The sequence below is a fragment of the Corvus hawaiiensis genome, chromosome 3 (assembly GCF_020740725.1).
Source record: "Corvus hawaiiensis isolate bCorHaw1 chromosome 3, bCorHaw1.pri.cur, whole genome shotgun sequence".
NCBI classification, from domain to species: domain Eukaryota; kingdom Metazoa; phylum Chordata; class Aves; order Passeriformes; family Corvidae; genus Corvus; species Corvus hawaiiensis.
The window spans coordinates 74,017,208-74,036,195 of record NC_063215.1 but is presented as its reverse complement, the minus strand read 5'-3'; the positions used below and the strand labels follow the sequence as shown (position 1 = coordinate 74,036,195).

The 18,988-nt window shown below is 36.2% G+C and overlaps 1 protein-coding gene across 6 annotated transcripts in view; it reads right to left on the bottom strand.

The window, feature by feature from the left end:
- SIPA1L2 (signal induced proliferation associated 1 like 2) overlaps positions 1 to 18,988 on the bottom strand; it is a 126,597-nt gene that overhangs the window by 10,129 nt on the left and 97,480 nt on the right. For 4 of the 6 annotated variants that reach the window (XM_048296854.1, XM_048296855.1, XM_048296856.1 and 1 more), the window contains 8 exons: positions 16,947 to 17,030; positions 15,386 to 15,489; positions 15,055 to 15,158; positions 13,218 to 13,606; positions 11,522 to 11,746; positions 9,406 to 9,559; positions 7,186 to 7,405; positions 333 to 464 (listed from right to left, as the gene is read on the bottom strand). In XM_048296854.1, coding sequence (XP_048152811.1) covers positions 333 to 464; positions 7,186 to 7,405; positions 9,406 to 9,559; positions 11,522 to 11,746; positions 13,218 to 13,606; positions 15,055 to 15,158; positions 15,386 to 15,489; positions 16,947 to 17,030 — 1,412 coding nt within the window. The remainder of the gene's footprint in view (positions 1 to 332; positions 465 to 7,185; positions 7,406 to 9,405; positions 9,560 to 11,521; positions 11,747 to 13,217; positions 13,607 to 15,054; positions 15,159 to 15,385; positions 15,490 to 16,946; positions 17,031 to 18,988) is intronic. The other 2 variants (XM_048296858.1, XM_048296859.1) reach the window with 1 other exon arrangement.

The window sequence follows — 18,988 nt, the reverse complement described above, 5'->3', positions numbered from 1 at the left end:
AGTGTTACTCCCCATTTCATTTTAAACATCTAACTTGAATGCTTTGAATCTCTCCTTCAAAGAATTGATTTTTCAATTCATTACAGAAGGAACTCATCACTAAAGTGGAGGAATTGCATCTAAAACGGATATAGAGAGTAACATGAAGACCCAAAATTTCAGGGACAATCTTCCGCACTGAGAATTGATACTGCCAAAAGAACTAACGGGCTACAGAGGCAAACACTGGATTTTTGTAATTCAGAATGTGGCTATACAATATATATTAAAAAAAAAAAAACAAAACATGTTTGTGTACTGAACATTGATCTTTATTCAAATTTTCCTGTTACCTTCAAACGCTCGTGCAGCATCTACCAGGTGAGACCAGTCTAGCCCTGTGGCAGTGTCTGGCAGGGGCATCAGGCCAGGATCATTGAATTTGGCTTTATCAGATAAGGACCCATCTGAGAACCAGAATTCATCTAAACAATAAACAAAATAATTAGTCTTCCTATAACAATTATGTGCAATTAATTTTGAAGCTACTATAATGATCTGTAAAAAATGTATAAGCAAAAAGTGCTTATCTTCATTTCTCTTGTGTCTGTCTTTTCCTGTTCAATACTCAGTATGCGTGGAACAATTTCTAAATGCTGGCAAAGTAAGATGGGAAGGTTTTAAAGGGGTTTTTTTGGTGCCACTTTGCACATGACATGTCCCTCACATTTTCGTACGGACACTGTGTGAGTAGGCAACATCCATTCTAAAGCATAGCATATTAAACCTGGGCACTGAGCACAAAAGTTGCTAGATACACAAAGTTATATTTGTGAAACAACATGCAAGATATTTACATGCACAGTTTTACTCTGAAACGGAAAGTATTCCTGTTCCAGAAGCAATTAAAAAGAATCATCTGCTTTTCTTTTAATGCATTTGTAAATTCTAGCCTATATCCAAAACTCCCTTGGACATTGAAAATATTACCCTATTAGTTTCACATTTGTAGCTGTATCTCTGAGGATGTAAGACTTGTGTGTGATATCAGAGTGAGCTGTTGCACATATACTGTACACAGATCATATATTAAATGAAATGTATACACTATAAATTGTTCAAACAAACCTTTCAGCTATGCAGACTTCTAGAATGTACCACAAACATACATTTTAGTAGAGGAGATGCTAATTTTCATAATTTTCTTGAATAGTTTTACATTTTCCTAATCTGTCTAAAGCAATCTTCACACTGAGCAATGTAAACATGTTAAAAAGAATACTGAACAGATACAGTTTCTTAAAACTGATCATAAACCAAAACTATTATTTGCAATCACATTTCATCTTAACCATAAAGCCAGAAATGGAATATAATAATTTTATCACATAGTATAGTCAGGCAAAGATAATTTTTGCTTCAAACATATCCGCTCCAATTAAACAAAAAGGTCAACATAGTAATTTTTTCCTCAAATATTTCAGGAGGAAGTTTCCATCTAGTTATTCCAGTGATTTAAACTATAATATGTAAGACGAGTATTTTTTTCCAGGAAAAGGCCAAACGCAAAAAACAATGAAGGAAGAAATGCATTCATACAAGTGGAAGATACATTATTGTTTAAGGAAATGGCATGCTGTCATTTTCCTGATATTAATGTCCCTTTGACTTAAAGATTCTGACCTAAAAATCCAAAGAGTGTAGGTTGTTACAAAGCATTCTACTGGATAGAGGAATGATTAAAGCATATGATATGTTCTATGCTTTGCATAAACCTTGCTTAAAAAGAATACAAAATATGAGGAAAAGGAAAGTGAAGGAGGCTTACAATCCTCTGTCAAAAATTAGGAGTCCCTGCAGAAGAGGTGGAAATTCTCTTTACTGTAGAATTTATCTTGTTACACTTATATGAAAGATGCAGTATTGTTACATTACACTTGGAAGTGGCTTGACAAAACTCTGTAGAAATGTCCTTCTCAATACCTCTCTCCGGATGTAAAAATGGTTGTTATATGAAATGGAAAATACAATACAGACATATATTCTACTTGTATATCTGTACTAAAATTTTATTTTCAGTTCCTTATAAACAGACATAAAGCCTTACCTAATGCTGCCTTTGTGCAAGTATACTGACAGCTGAAGTCAGAGCAGTCTCTGAACTTTTGTATATGACTTGGGAATTGTAAGAACCTTATTTATGCAAGTACAAATGTTTCATACATCCCTGTTGTGGAAAATAGACAGAATACCTTACTTGAAAGACTGGCAAGCCAGCTTTTGGTTCTAGACCAGCAGGCAGGCCCTAAGGGACAGTCCTTGCTTTTGTCTGATCAGCCTACAGAGGCTGATTGTGAAACCTGTCAGGAAGAAGCCTGCTTCCAGCGTGATTCTGCTGGCTTTCCAAATTAAAGTGTAGGAGTGATGTATTCACCAGTAGTCATCCTTCATTATGCATTGTCTCTGTGAGAACCTCAGTTCACCTTAGGCTGGATCCTATTCAGCCCTGACAGAGCCACTCAACTGCAGAAAGCCTGCCAGAGTAGAGATTTGAATATTGATAGGTCTGAAAATGCAAGTGCTCATGCTGATGGCTGAAATTCTAAGTGGAGTAACTGAACAAGCGTGAGTATGCCACCACAGAATAATTCATTTTCCAGACATAAATTGTGTTCTTCTGCAATGGGGCAGGGAAAAGAGGGGGAAGAAGAAAAAGAATAAAAATACCAAACAGGAACTCCACTGACAGAGGCCTTTGAATTTCAGAGAATATTGTCTGTATTCCAGGAATGCTCCAGGTGAGATAAATTATTTCTAGCCTCCTGTATTTGCATTTCTTCCCTGTTTCTCTTACGTTGCTCTTGCCTCACTCTGTCTGTGTATGACTGCCACATCAGCAGCTGTTGCCTGTTTCCCTTTTTGATTTGTGCAAAGGTGGCAAGTGATGCTTAAGTATGCCCACCTCCGTGTGTCCTAATATCTGTATTAGGAGGATATGCCTAATCTAGCAGGCCACTACTTTACTGCGCACAAGATTGACTTTTGAAGCAACACAGTTTCCTCTGAGGAAACATTTTCAGTGTTATCTTCAGTTTTAAAGATTATTTTATTTGCTGTACTCCTTTTGGCACAAAATAATTGATCTTGTAGTTTCTGCTTCTTTCAGTTGTGTCACTTCCTACATTTAGGAATTTTATTTTTTTTTATTATTGATGCATAAAAGTATAAAGCATTTTCAAGAGTCCCTATTTTCACCAAAATTACGTGGTCAGTTCAGTTTCCAACACAGCTCCTGAAATTGATGGTTATTGGTCCTACATACATCTGTATTCAAAGAGCAAATAGTTATGCAGAAAGAAGGAAGATTCACCCAACTTAACCTCTTTTACTTCCAAGACAATTATCCTACTTCAGCTGGAACTGCTACTGTTATGCAGAGATTGGAGATCATGAAAAAACTATCTGCTAAGTACTGCTTGCTTACCGTGCTCAAACTAGACATGTCATTTAACAAGTAGATTCTCTCCAAAGCAGCTGCAGGTGAAGAAATATATCAAATCTCATGCAAATGTGAATCCCACTCTCTGTGGGATGTCTGTTTTTCTTTCCTGTAATCAGTAATTACATCTCTATAGTCCTCTTAAGCAACAGCTTCTGCCTGCTGAACCCTTCCCTTCTTTAGTATTGCCTAGGGTTGCCCAAAGTCCCCCTTCAAAGATGCCAGCCTGCTCATAGGCTCTTGTGGACATGTGCTCCTGATAAGCACTGTTTCCTTCCCTTCTGTTATTGAAGATAGTTGCATGTTCTAATAAGGTGAACTATTCACTGTGAGAACAGGTAACAGCAAACATGTTCTCCTTCGGCTGCGTGAATTAATCAACGGCCTTTATCTGCTTACTGAAAAACTGATTTCCAAATTGCTACCATTGCACACCACCAACACACAGTGATGCTCTTTCATTTTAATAGTGCTCCTTATCAACAAGTTTAGTTGTGGATTGAAGCTAACATGGGTAGTAAGGCAGTTAGAAGACAAGACTTCCGTCTATGAACAGAGTTGCAGAGACAGTTCCTGCACTTCTGGCAGCCTTTTCCCTATGACATGTACAGTCTGAGAACTTTCAGAATTTGTCAGTGTATCATTGTAAAATATTCCCTTCCTTATGACCCTCTTCACTGGAACTATCCTGCACCTTAATCCTTCCCTCATAGCACAGGAACATCCTGCCAGTTTTTCACTTAGGGCATTTTTTTTCCCCTCTCTTTTTGTGCTTCATAATAGAGCGGATCATGGTGCCCGCAATGTCAATCAGATTGTCTCCATGTGTCTCCCTGGGATCCTGACTTATGTTACTACACTAGCTCAGTATCAGTGGTTCTCATAGTTTTCATTCCTTCCCTGCTCATTCACCTGCCATGAATTTGCAAGAAGGGCATAGATTTGCACCTGCACCTGCATGTTAGAATCACTCAGCATAAGCAGCACTGTCACAGTCCGGGAATCCTTAATGTCCCCAAGGTAAAATTCAAGAGTTCTTAGCTACATGAATTCTCCTTCTTGGTTTAAGTTAAAAATAAGATAAAATTAAGTGAGTATTTCTACATTTGTGTACTCTTTGCAATCAACAGCCCTTGACCGTCAGACTGCATTTCAGGCTTTACTGAAAGCAAGTCTTTTTTCACATCACTTCCCCCAGTGATAAAACAATAATTAAAAAGTCCTGTAGCTTCACTTTTCCCATCATCTTCTTACAGTCAACATCACACATAGATAAACTTCCTATGTCTATATTTGCATGGTCATTCTGTCTCATGATTCTAATTTCCCAGTAAACTGAAACCCTTCAGGGTCACCTATTACTCTTTGGTTTTGGTGTTGCCTTGCTTACCTATTAATCACACTCTTTTCCATGTTAGAGGGGTCTCATGAGATTTGGTGCTGCCACAGTATTTCATGCTGGATATAACGTGCAAGAATATACCTTTCTAAAATTAATTTCAGCCAAAGCCATGCTATTTCCACTGGTTTCTATGAACATTAAATATCAGTAAAATTAAAATGCTTTGAGATCACATACAAAAGACATTCCTATGACAGGATATGAATCCTGATATCTGAAACTACAACCTCATGTTAAAATTATACCACGTCACTGCTGTAGAATGTAAATACCTACTAGGCACTGACTACAAAAAACCTTCCTAAAAAGACCCAAAGTTAGCTTCTTATATGGAGATACTGACTAACCTTATTTTTGAAACATAGGTGGGCAAGCCATTATGTGTTTTTTTTCAGAGTGTAATTACAGATAACCAATTAAATCTTCCTTGAAACAAACACCACAAAAGATTCGATATAGCTGGCATTGACAAGCACTTTTAAAATACAGAGCCTGAAGCAGAAAATAGAGGTTGCATATGAAAACAGCATGAATTGCCTTGGATCAGTTTTTGACTGACAGGATACCGATTTCATGGGGTTTTTTTCCAGCTATGTATATATATAACTTTCTGTATCTAAGAAGCAGCAAGAATGAAATATTAGGTGTCTAAGACAGAACTAATACAAAATGCGCTAAAATATCACTGCTGGAGGAGCAGTATAAAGCTTGGATGTACACAGTTAATTGCCTTGTGCCAATCTCCTGGAGAAAAGCAAGCTGTAGATTTGATCCCATTGCATGTTTACATTCACAAGAAATGGCTCTAAAAAACAAGGCCTAACATAATGGAAAACAAAAAAAGAAAACACAATCAGGATGCCTAGCTCCTTCATAGACTACAAAAATCTACTTAATTCATCTCCAGTGAAACAAAATGGATCTCCATTTTCTATGTGCAAAAGAATAGGATCATCTCAGATTAAATTTATAGTAAAGAGTTTCACTCTGATAGAAGAATATCTTTAGAATGCCAAAAGGTACACCAAGCATGCATTCCCATGTGAGGCAGGAGTTTAGCACTCATTTGAGATACCAGTTTAAAATTAACCAGTGGTTAGTGACCAAAACTCAGTCTCATACCTGAGGCCACTCTAACTAGAAAAGTGTTTTGTACATGAAGCTTATTTCTCAAAGTTAGGAAATGACTGCTAGTTCCTGAAGGACATGATGAATGACGAAGCCCTTTTTATTGCTACTTCTTTTAAATCATCTGGTTGCGTTCACCTCAGACATGGGCCTAAAATGTCCTTAAAGCTTTCAAGAAATTCACCCACAGCTTCTTAACTGTGGACTTCAGAGTCCACTTTTTTTTTTTTAAATTGCAGTCAGCTGTGATGCAATATTACAGTAGCTAAAGAAAAGAGGGGTTTTTTCCAGATTGCGTGTCAACTCCAGGTGTCCACTATATGTCAGCCTAAACTAACTGAGAAGCATATATATTCAGCATTTTTGAAAAAACAATTCACTCTTATTAAATAAACAAATATAGATATGTAATCTAAATTTGCATATCTGTCTGTGTAGATTTGGGCTTTTCATTCCATTAAAAAAAAAAAAAAATTACTACAAACTTCATAGCTCGTCCTGGAATTATTGCAAGCTAAGCATACAGTAAAGGTCTCACTTATGAAAACCTCACAAGTAAAAAAACCACATTCATAAAATAGTTTTAACTTAGCACCTCAGACTACTCTTTTGCTGCCGTTAAAAATGAGGTGTCATTTGTAAAACTTTTACTAATAGGTTAAAAAAAAGTATCAGCAAATTCAATTTGGAAATTGAAGTCAAAGTCAACATTTATTGCCCATTTCCTTTTACGATGCTACTAAAAGGATCATCTAAATGAAAGCTGTTCCACTTAGCTGTTATTTCAAATATATTTGCAAATATTTCAATAATTTGAGTGCACATAAAATTAAAAAAAAAAAACAAACCAGGTCAGCTTGGCTTAATTAGGTCACCACTGAAAAATAAAATGATAACTAGAAATATCTTCAGACAAAGTTTTTTCCTATCTGGTCTCATGAAAATTCTTTGGGAAGTAACGTGAATGCTGTCTCCAAACGTGATAAATATGAATTGAAAACTAATGGCAAGCGTGAGCATGTACTGTTGGCCAAATATTCTTTTACTAGGACAACTAGAATATTGTTTGACATTTCTTAATTTCACCTTGAAAGTGAAATCTCACTTAATACTTGGTGATTCGTTTGAGTTTACTACAAATATTCCAAACTCAGCAATGACAGTGACAATCACTTACTTCTCAGATTTCCCATTCCAGGAGTCAGGCTCATTCTGGGAGGCAATGTGCTGTGATATGGTGGAGTAGTGCTGAACAAGATATCATTTGGCAAGGCCTGGTCTATCATTGAACTTCGAGAGCTGGCATAGGAAGATCCTCTTCGATTGCTACATATACTTTCATCAGAGAGCGTGCGATAAAGTGTCCTCCGTGGGGAAAGGTTTCCATAAAATGAAAACTAAAGATAAAAATAAGAACCCATATTGCTGGTTGAAGTGATTCATACAATCATATCCCATCATCGGTTCTTGGGAATGTTTTTCTGGACAAGCACTCTGGAATTCTTGAACTAATACAGAAGGATCAGAGATTTTTCTACCATATCAGATCTACTGGGGCCTCAAAAGAGTTACTGAATTGGATATTCAGACTTCCTCTCAATATTTTGGAACATATCACTGTGAATTAATCAGATACTATGCAGTTTTATTAATTCTGAAATGTGAATGAAAACTTCATAGCCTTATGACAGCAATGTTTTACAGAAATGTATATAAGGTTACCAACTCCGGCAACATGAATGCAAGACTATACATAGAACTGTTTGATTTTAATCTGAAACGACCATGCTTTAATGCTAAACATTCTGAACTGATATATGCTGCCACATAATTCATTGGATTATAAAAGTGACTTGAGACACGATGTCTCTCCGGATATCGCAAAATAGGCTTAGAAGAGAAGATAACAGAGTTCAGTGAAAACGGCTTATGCATTTCAAAAGGTTATGTAGACCACAAGCCAAATATCTACAGTAAAACAAGATATTACTGTATTGTAAAGTTTGACCATTGCACTTTGTAAATCATTTTTCAGGACTGCAAACCCAGTTTTCTTTATATCTACAAAGGACAGTTAATGCCTTAATTATTTTACTGGTTTGTCCTGCATACAACAATTAAATGCCTAGTTTTCTTTGTAATTAATTATGTGTTGCATGTTCCCTATCCAGAACAAATATTTAAGAGGAATAGCTTTTGAAAACAGTGAATAGAATCTCATGTATTCAGGAAATTCGTTTCTGACTTCGCTGTCAAAGGTAACTGGCTTGCCAATATCAAGATTACTACCCTCTGTGAAGGCACAACCAAAGATTGTATACTGCCAGCTCCTGTGGCTAGGGTTTCTTATGAGTCAGGGCCCATGATCTCACTTACTTAACTTTTGTTTAGGTGCCTTGGAGGGGAAGGGGATAGTAGTCATTTATCTTAGCCACACCTCCTCTCTCTTTGTTGATTCTTATTTAGGTAGCCAGAAACACTGGCAGTTCTTGAAACCTGCACAAAACCCCTCCAATTATTGTATCAATCATAAATCTTAAAAACTTCTAGGACATGACCCACAAAAATTCAAGCACATATAATGCACACTTAACATACCACATGTTAAAAAATATATGTGATCTGAATTTTAAATTCAGCTCTGCACTTAGAGGGTTCCCATGTGTTACTTTTGTTCAGACATGACGATTATGCTATTTAGCATATTGTATAAACACAGTGGGTTAAGAGAGCATTGAGTTAATATGGAAGTGTGACAATTATCTCAAGTAATTTAATTGCTTTGTTCTTTATTTCACATTAAGCACGGAATTCAGAACCATTATACTTAAGGGGAGTAGCAAATTTTAAGTTCACTGTCCACTTATTGTGAACTATTAAACATTACCAACTATCATCATACTATAAAGATTAGATCCTGGCTCTCCGGTAGCACTGACAATTATGCCTTCTGAGCAGCTGACACTGACACTTACATGAAACTGTACTTGGATTTCTAGCAGAATTGTTGGTACCGACTATTACAGGGCGGAGGAAAGTTGGCTACTTCTATTCATGTGCTTTAATATCATACAAGATGTACGAATTTAGGCATCCTTCCTTTAAAATGTCACTTTTAACCTTTCAAATTATAATGAAGTTGCTCAATCTGCACCCACATCTGGTCAAGCTAAGCAAAGACATACTTAAACAAACACTTGATTTTATACATAATCATCTAACAAACCTTTCCCATCCTTGAAGGAAGTTATATTTTGGGACTTAGAGTCATCCCCATAGAATAAAATTAGCTTGTACAAAACAATATTGCGTTCTGTGTAGCAATTATGGACATACCAGAAACCCATTTCTACGGTAACTGTGACTGAAACACATAGAGCCAAAGAAAGTAGCCAACCTTTCTTCTCCCTTCCTCCATAGAGAGGCTGTCTGGCAGCATCAACTTCAGAAAATCTTCTTTAGACAAGACTTGCTGGCTTTCAACAATGGCATTCCTCACAGAAGTTTGGAGCGGACTCGATGCGGACACAGCATCAATATCATCATACACTCTGTTGAGAAAATTGGTGGTTTTAGCAAGAAATTAGATTTGAAAGACTGCAATCATTTTCTGTCAAAGTGAAAATTGCTGGAATTATCTCCTGACACAGCATACTCTGTTTATAAAATTTTTTTGATCACTTTACCTTTATGAAACTGTTTGTGGGTACAAAATGACATTCTTAAACCACTGAGAAGCAGAGTTTAGGAATTCTAAAGAACAATTTAAAAAAGGATAACCATTGTTTCTCCTAGCTTGCCTCTCTCTTTTTTACACAGCACACTTCTCTATCAGTACAAAAGTTATATTTATTTCAACATTTCCAAAGGTTCATCACAAAATACTTTAACTTTTACTTCCATAGCAAATAAAAAAAATCAATATTTTACAGTACAATATTGCATCCAGCTTCACAATCTAGCAAAATTACTGTGGTCATCACAGCAATGTTTGAAGTGTATTGACAATCAATTTCCCAGTGTGCTAAGTATATTTTATTATCAGCAATTTCATAAAGCTATTTAGATAAATTAAACAGGTGCCTTCTTTAATTATCAGCACATAAAAATCTAGTTACAGTCAACAACAGACTGTCAAACTGAATTATTAACCTCCAGCTCCTTCCAGTGAGAAAGGAAACACAGGATTTTAACAGGTTTACTCTGAGAATGTAATCGAAAGAACTGAAGATTGCGAGTCACACAGAACACACACTGGAAGCCATTGCTTACTGCCAAGTGCAGCCTCATCAGTGACTGTCTTCAGCACAGAGGAAATAAGCTTTGCTATGGTAAAGTGCAATTCTCAGTGAATTATAACCTATAGTGGCACAACATTCAGCAATTGACCTGATATTCATCATCACTTGTAATTAGAGATGCTATTTTATTTCAACATAATTATCCTCAGAGAGATATTTCCTCTCTGTCATACTGAGAGCTTTCCTAGAAAGAAAGAGGCAAGGCAATGCTGTGTGCCATGGAAAAATCTGAAAATATTTTTTGGTATATGGAGTGTTGTCGCAGTCAATTAATAGTTCTTGAAGAGAACTATCTCTTGAAGATAATTTTCTAAATTGCCATTGTTTCAGTCTAAATACTCCGATTCATTAAGCAATTTTATTTTAAGGCTGCCATTCAAAATAAGGAGACAGAGTTTCAATAGTTCATTGATTTCAAAATCCAAAATTTGTGGGAAACCCTGAAGTTACCACATTATAATTTAAATACTACTATGAACGAACAAATTATGCAATTAAAACATTGCGGGGAGAAATGAAATCACCTCTACGTTAACACAAAGAAACATAAATAACCAGGACAGGAGGGTAGTAACATCTTCTACTTTTGAAAATTAGGAATTTAAGAGCTTAACTTCAGATTCATATTTCATAGCATATATATTCCAGAATATATTTTTAAATATGACTCTTGCCATAAACACACGCACATATGCAAGATTAGGTTTTAGATAAAAATAACCCATTCCCATAAAACAAAGAGTAATCCCAATTAAACATTTGAAAATCAGGTACTGCATGTCATCTTGTCAATTTCTTGAGATAGACAGGGGCTGACTATGGTTTATCGAGAACCAAATAGCTTGTGCACAAAAAGAAAGCAAGAACATTATCCATGAAGATAATTTTGAAGCCAGCAGGAATTTCAAGGTTAGTTTTAAACAGGAGATTCAAACATTACTTATTACGGATGCACCACTGTGAAAGCATTATCTCTCTATATTTGAGGTACTGCATGTTTTCCTCTGAGTTCAAGCCTTATTTTTCCACCTAAGAACAACACATTTCTCATGGACTATTAAGAAGTGTTAAGCTTCATTAGATACATAAAAGTACAGAAAATGAACCCCAAACATTTAAAGGCAAGACAGAATTTGTAATCTTTTCCTATCCTGTTTTAAAATTTCTTTTCACTACAATTCTTCCCCAAATGAAGTAAAAGAAAGTGCTTACTCATGACATTCTGAAACTTCCGATTCTTCGGGTGTAGGACTTCCTTCTGATTTTTTCCATCCAATGACATATTTACTCACTGCTCCTTGTCTGTGGTATGGTTTTGAAATCGACCCAGACATCTGTTGACTACTATTCTGAGACACTATATAAACTTTGGAGGTATCTAGGGAGCCACTCTTTTTGGAGCAGTGTGTTGATGGGCTTCCTGAATGATGTGACCCACTGGAAAAGTGAACGAAACACACAAAAGGAAAAATTTAATATGCTATGCAACAACAAATCAGGAATGCTTTGCCTGGTATGCAGCAATAATTCTCACAGTTAAGTTTTTCTCAAGGTTAAAATCAATGAAGCAAAATTGGCACAGTAATTTTCTACACACCAACTGCGTATACATTAAAGCTCTTTGAGAACAGAATTGTGATGAGTTTCTAGAACAAATAATGCAGGGAATTCAGATTGCTGAAATGCCAATGTAAACTGATGTGAATCAAAACTAAAAGCCCAAGTTCAAGATATTCAATTTGTTTGTGCAATTTTAAGTAAATATGTACTCACACATTTACATAAAAACTATGTGGGGAATTACTCAAATATCTCCCTAATCATAAAACCTATGTGCTTTTCCACTTCACAATGATTTTGCCAGTTGATGCAAGATTAGGCTGTGCCTTTCAATCAGACACACTAATATTAAATTACCAGCAAATTTAACAGATGTAAATTTCAGTTCAACAAAACAGTCCTCTGGATAATTTTAACAGCCCCTTTTATTATAAATAATAGCACTAGTAGGCACTAAGAAAACCTTTTAGTGAAGACACTAAACCCCATTTCAAATAAACTAAAACAAACACTTCCTTGAAGAATAAATTTCTTCAGAATAACCATACAAGACAAATTCACTCATGTTAAGCATATAAGGAAATCAGGATACAAGGTATTATTTGGTTATTTTCCTGTACTGACTGACATTGAAAACAGGAAAATCAGAGGGAAAGAAGAACAAACAATTTCCTTCTATCCTTTACAGAGTAAAAACCTTAACACATAGACCAAAGCTTCAACTTCAAAGTCACCATAAAATGGGAACTGGAAGATAAAGGCAACGAGCTGTAAAAGTGTACTTTCAAGGCTTGCTTTACAACAGATGTACCATGCACACATTTCATTGGTAACAAAGAGAAAAGTTGAAAATCAATCAGAAATGCAGCTCAACAAGAAAAACTGTAAAGCGTACATCAGAATAATGTAAATTAGGGGGGATGATATGCAATGCAGTTTCTCTATATGTGAAGATTGTCCATTGTCCAATTTTTCTGATTTCCCTCAGCATTAACTCCAAGGTAATTTGTTGCAGTGTACTAAAAAAAACAAAAGTATGTGAAATAAGTTCTAGGTGCAAACTTCTCTTTTACTCAGGGATGCTTCCCAATTTTAAAAACCTAAGCAATTTGCAAGGGTCACATATAAAGCCTCCATCAGATGTGGAAGGAGGTCTGGCTATGCTTTTCAGGCAGACTCATCAAAAATTACTTGAAAACTGCTCATATAGGCATTTGAATACAACAAAAATATCAAAATCTTTTAAGTTCCGTTTCAAAGAAAGACAAACAGAATAAAAACAACACCAAAGAGTTATCCGTATGTCAATCTATAATCCATAGCCCCTGATTTGTAAGAAAACGCATACCTGGAATGAGAGGAGATTTCACTTAGGTCTCCCATACTGCCTTCAGCTGTATGACTGGTCGAAATAGCAGAGGCATAGCTATGAACAGCATAGATTTTAGCTGGATCATCGTCCGGCCCGGCAGGATCCGAAGGCTCGGCCCACTGCTCCGTGCGACAGTGCACTCCAGACCTGCTGCCAGCAAGGTGCAGAGGGGCCAGGAGCGGAGCCGGCATGCAGGGAGCGGTATCGATCCCGCTGTCAGTGGAAGCCCCCTTTATATACGTTAATCCGAGCAGCTCAGGATCCATCAGATCTCCAGAACCAAAGTGTTTTTCATCACTGTTACTGGATGTATTACTGGATAGGGTGTTACTGCTTGAGTGGCTTGAACAGCTTTTGTCCCCAATCTTAACAACAAGAAAACAAACCAAAAAAGACTCCCCTCAAATTAAATAGTAAGAGATCTATTTTCATATAAATTACTGCATTTGTACCATTCAAAGACCATTTTATTATTTTTTTACAGTATGCTATCATATAACTGCAAAGTATGAAAAGAGCCAATTATACCACCAGTTTCTGTGAAATGAATTGCACAGCTGGCTAGACACATTAAAGGTTGATTTCTCTGCAAATAAAAAGGCTCTAGTTCCATCTTCTATCACAAATCTTAAGATCAGAATTGAATTTTCTGATTATAGGGCCTGCTTAACATCCATAAAATTGCATTTCTGAACAGTTAAAATAAGCATTTGTTAAAGCTAGAAGCTTTGGTAATTATTTGTTTAAACAAGCTCTTCTGCAAATCTGAAAAAAGCCAAAGACCGAATTATTGTTGGCTTTTTTCTCAGTGTGGCTGAAATATGCAGCTCATTGGATCAAATCCAATTGGATGTGTGGCTAGTTAAATTGAAGCCAATTGTGATGTATGTGTACCAGATGAAAGCCACTTAAGTCATAAGGCCCTAAACTAAGCATGGCTATTGAAGTGGAATAATTATGTCAGACATTTGTGCCAATAAAGTTGGGGGAATTTGTTATTTACCTTTTAAAATAAATTTTATAGAGGGTTGGATTAACTTATCTCTGTGACAGAGTAGCCAGAATAAAGGCAGATGTACTTCTACTTGGGCAAACAGACCTCTATTAGGTAGGATATAAATGGGAAGGGTGAGTAACCTTTTTATGAGATCCCTCTCCTAGCAGATGCTAGGAGATGCTCTTGCTCACATATAAAATATAAATTTACAAACTAGTGTACAGACTCCTCCTACATATAGCAGGACTTTCTACATAACAAGCGTTATCATACTTTCCATCACTAGGCTGTTGAGGATTTTGCCATTACTGAAAACAAGCTACTAAACTAGGTAGACTAGAAAATCTGTTCAGCATTCCCAACATACAAGCTACATTTTTATAGTGCTTATTGATAATTACACTCCATGGATATTTCACACAAGATGAAAAGCAGTATGGTAAATATAATTTTATTTTCTTTTAAAGGGTAATTAAATACTCCACAGATTAAACAAGCCAGTATAAATGAAGCTGTAAATTCACAGCTGAGTGGAGACTATACTAGTTTTATCTCCTCAATGCCCCAGACCCAAGCCCTCTTGGAATTCTGAGTTTGTAAATACAGATTAAGCATATTTGATTCAACCCACATCTAGGTGAGCATTATCTTTGCCTCCCAAAACACACATCATAAATTCATAAATCACGTGGTCTTCATAAATTACTAAAGTGTATTTTTAAGATTTATTTCTGTAAGTCCAGAGTAGTTTTTTGTTGCTGCTGTGGGGTTTGTTTGTTATTAGCATTCTGAATGAGATCCAAGTAAAAGACTTACGTGTGAAAGCTTGTTTGGCGACTCCTTGCCACTGCCTTCTTTCTGTAAAGCTCGGTCTTTGTAGGAGCTCAGGACTTTGGTTGATGGTGCATGCCACTTGGCTTCTGTCAAAAATAATGGAGAAAGGCACAGGACTCAGCATCAGGTTTCAGACCTGCACACTTTGGAATCAGACACATGCATCTTCACAGAACATCATAACAGTCCCTGCTTTCACTGTCACATTACATGCTCTTGGTGAGTCAAACCTCCACATGGGGAGGTGGCTGCATTTCAACAGGCACCGCATTGCAAAGAACATGTACTTTAAAGATACAGTGGGTTTTATTACCAGAATGTCTCGTTCCTTCCAAAGTTTCCTCTCGTTCTCTGCCTCCTTCACACTCCAGTGAGCCTGAACCTGGGTGATGTTCATGGAGTAATGGGGACTGGCACCTGTTAATGTAAGCAGAAAATTAAGCTGTTAAGGTTTGCATCCTGCAAGATCAGTTACATGATGAACGACACCACTTTTTACTCTTAAAAGTATTTTGTGACTTTTTCAATTAATCATCATTCCCAAACATTTTGAAACTCTGCACAGAAATATTTACATGCAATTTTTTCAAAAGCACACCATTGCACCTGAAGTACAAACGTGCCAAGAAGACAATGAACTTTAAGAAGAAATGCATTCTTGGGGCTATATACTCCAAAGCTTTTATAGTGAAGAACCATGATAATATATGCTTAACCTCTTTGTGATCTAAGCCCCACAGAGAGTAATTGTAGTTTTGCAAGGTTTCACACTGAGAATATGTAAGCTAGTACCAGATGCACTGCTTTGCATTATACTGCAAAAGTTTAAACATTTCACAAAGCAACAAACTAAAACCTAGAATGCTGTCAGAAATAACTGTGCTGGAAAAAATGACACAAGATGCATTTTGATGAGTTGACTGTCAAAAAAAAAAAAAAAAGCTACTTTTTTATTTGAATTATTAGCATCTGTTTAGCTGCCAGAGATTTCACTGAGTTATGTGAAATTCCTTGAAGAGTCTACAAGATACTACATATATATCTGCTACACAGAATACCTTATCCACAATCAATCATGCCAAAGCATTAATAAATTTCAAGGAGTCAAGCTGATGCTTTCAATATTCACTTTTTTTTCCTGAAAAGTAGCTTCTGAAAGCCACTTGGCAAGTCTGGAATGCTTTTATATTACTCTATTGTAGATACTGCCATAGCTCAACATTTTGTAATGTTTTCGGCAGCTGTATATATACAACAAAGTCATAAATCTAAAGTAGTTTAGAACAGATGTCTCACATAATATTCTTATAACATGAGTTATATTAGGGTGGCCTTTTATATACAGATAGCTAACTTCTGAAATTTCAGTACCAAGGGATTAACAGGGATGTGAAAGGACCATCTATGTACAGCCTTTTAGGGAGAAGAGGCCTCTGAAATTCCTACTTTTTTGAGGACATATGCTAGGGAATGGGTGTCACTGAAACAAACATAGCAGGAAATAAAACCTTCGAAGACCATAAAGATTTTTTAGCTAAACACCTTCCTCCTGAAGCAGGAAGAGGAACTATTATTATTTATTCTAGTTCTGAGTTACTAGCTGATTTCTGGCCTATTACTGGGAAAATAAACCTAAGAACCATTTCTTATCTAACTGAATTTAAAAATATGATCCTAAAGAGTTAAATTAGAATGACTTTAAAATTGTAGTTGCACGCATGTTACATCAAACATCAGTAAACCTGTACATCTTAAAAGATACTAACAGTGTTTGAAAACAAAATCTAGAACATCCATATAAATTTTGCTTAAGAAAGAAGATGCATGGGAGCTAAGGCAAGATTTAAACAAAAGCTTTTAAAAACCACCAATACCCGTCATATCCCACTTGCTGTCTCCAGTGGCTGCTCCCGCTGGGTCCTGGGTCACTGGATGAGGACTGGTTGCTTGGAGAACTTCTGTAATGTTGATTAGAGTCATTAACAGTGCACTGAGGTATTTGCGGGGTTACAGATTTGAACTGGGCTGTGCTTCTTTTATCAAATACATCCATTTTCACAGATAATACAGATGCAGTACAAACACCTGGTTACATTCATTTGGGGAATTTAAGAGGTTTATCTCAGTCCCATAGAACTTTAACAAGAATTTTAAATGTATAGTATTTATCCACTAATAAAATATTTCCAACTGAATATATAAAAAAGGCACAAAAAGAGAAAGACTAAGTGCCAAATCCTATTTTCCTTAGATCTGCCTTTAGTTCTGAACAAGTGGGATTACTCAGGAGTCAGAGCAGCTGGATTAGGTCTCTAAATACATGTGTGGGAAGCTCTCATAGTGCATCAGAAATGATTGTTAGTTCCACGGCACTAATTCCAATTTTAAAGATAGTAAATTTGGAAGAGGCAATTCTAATACTTTTTAAAATTTTATTTCATTAATCCTTTGACATAGAAAAGCAACAAAAAAGCATTTTCAGGAAGAGTATTATTTTGTACTTATTATTTAAACTTTTGAACCTCATGTCTTAACAATGTCTCTAAGCAGTTTTGTTAGATTTCCAGACAGTTGAAATTTAATGCTTGAATTTTATTTTTATGACTACCCTTTCCTTCACTTCTGTGCACATCATTCCATAACTACAACATAATTTTGTTTAAAGACACTATCTTGAACTCAATTCCCTGTATTTATCCTTTTTTCTTTTCTCTCCCCCCATTTTTTTACATGTGGAAATGAATGTATGTACTCAGGGAGGAAATGAAGAGGTTGTTTTTTCTTTTGCACAACACTTTCCCAAGGACATGACCTTCAATAAGCAACTTTACTGTTCAGCTTGAAAATTTTAAAGACATTAGCTATTATATTTTGCATTTTCAAGACATTAGGTATTATATTTTGTCTAATAGCCAATGTAAAATAAATAGTGTAGTACCTAATTTCTCAGCATGTCTGACTCTGAGAAGTATTGACAGGACTGAACCTCTCTCAATTAAGTGAAGTAGTCAGTAGGCCATAGCCTGATTCAGTTCCATGTACTTGTTCTTACCACCAAGAATTATGCATTTTGTGCACAGATTAAGTGACCCGGCATTAAGGAACGAGTAAGTTATGATCCCATGTGTTCCCAGCCTCCAGACTGATGTTTAGGACATTGTCCTCAAAACCAGGACATTGCTTTGTCCTGTTCCAAGGCTGAAATATGTCTACCTCCCATTTGCTGGACAAGTGTGAAGACTTTAGCCTAGTAAACAAAGAGTGGCTACAAAAGGAGAACCACAGAAATGCCATCAATGACTGCCTCACGCAGTTCCTTCACACAAAAATTCCAGCCATCTGCTCTCAGCAATGGATTCCAGACTCCAGGTGATAGGATGCATTGCCTACAAGTGTGATTCAGGGACTAAAGTATGCAGAGACTTCTTGGTGCAAAAATCAGAAGAGTGAGTCTGACTGAAGCTTCACTTAGGCACATGTTATGAAAAGCTGTCACAGAATTAGCCACTTTGTGAAAACAGGAGTAGAGCTCAAGGATATCTTTGTATTTCTTAGTGAGTAATTAGAGGAAATTCCTTGAAAAACACAAAAATACTTGGATCGACTTCTCAAAGAGTTTAATTCTCAGGAACTGTAGAATTAACTGTAGAATTAAACTGTAGCATAAGCGTTCAGCTCTCAGTTTTTAAGTTCACTCCAGGGATTGGGCACCTAAAAATTATATGTCACGGTACTTGGATTTTTGCTGCTTAAGTCTTCTACTATATCTAGCCCACATTTCTTTTGCTTCTTCCTTTTTTTATCTCTCAATCAATTTTATTGCTGACTTCCCCCTTATCTCATTTTCAGATCAGCTGTTAAACCTTCCCTTTTTTATCAACCTACTTCTCCCCTCTTGTACTCTTAAACTGATACT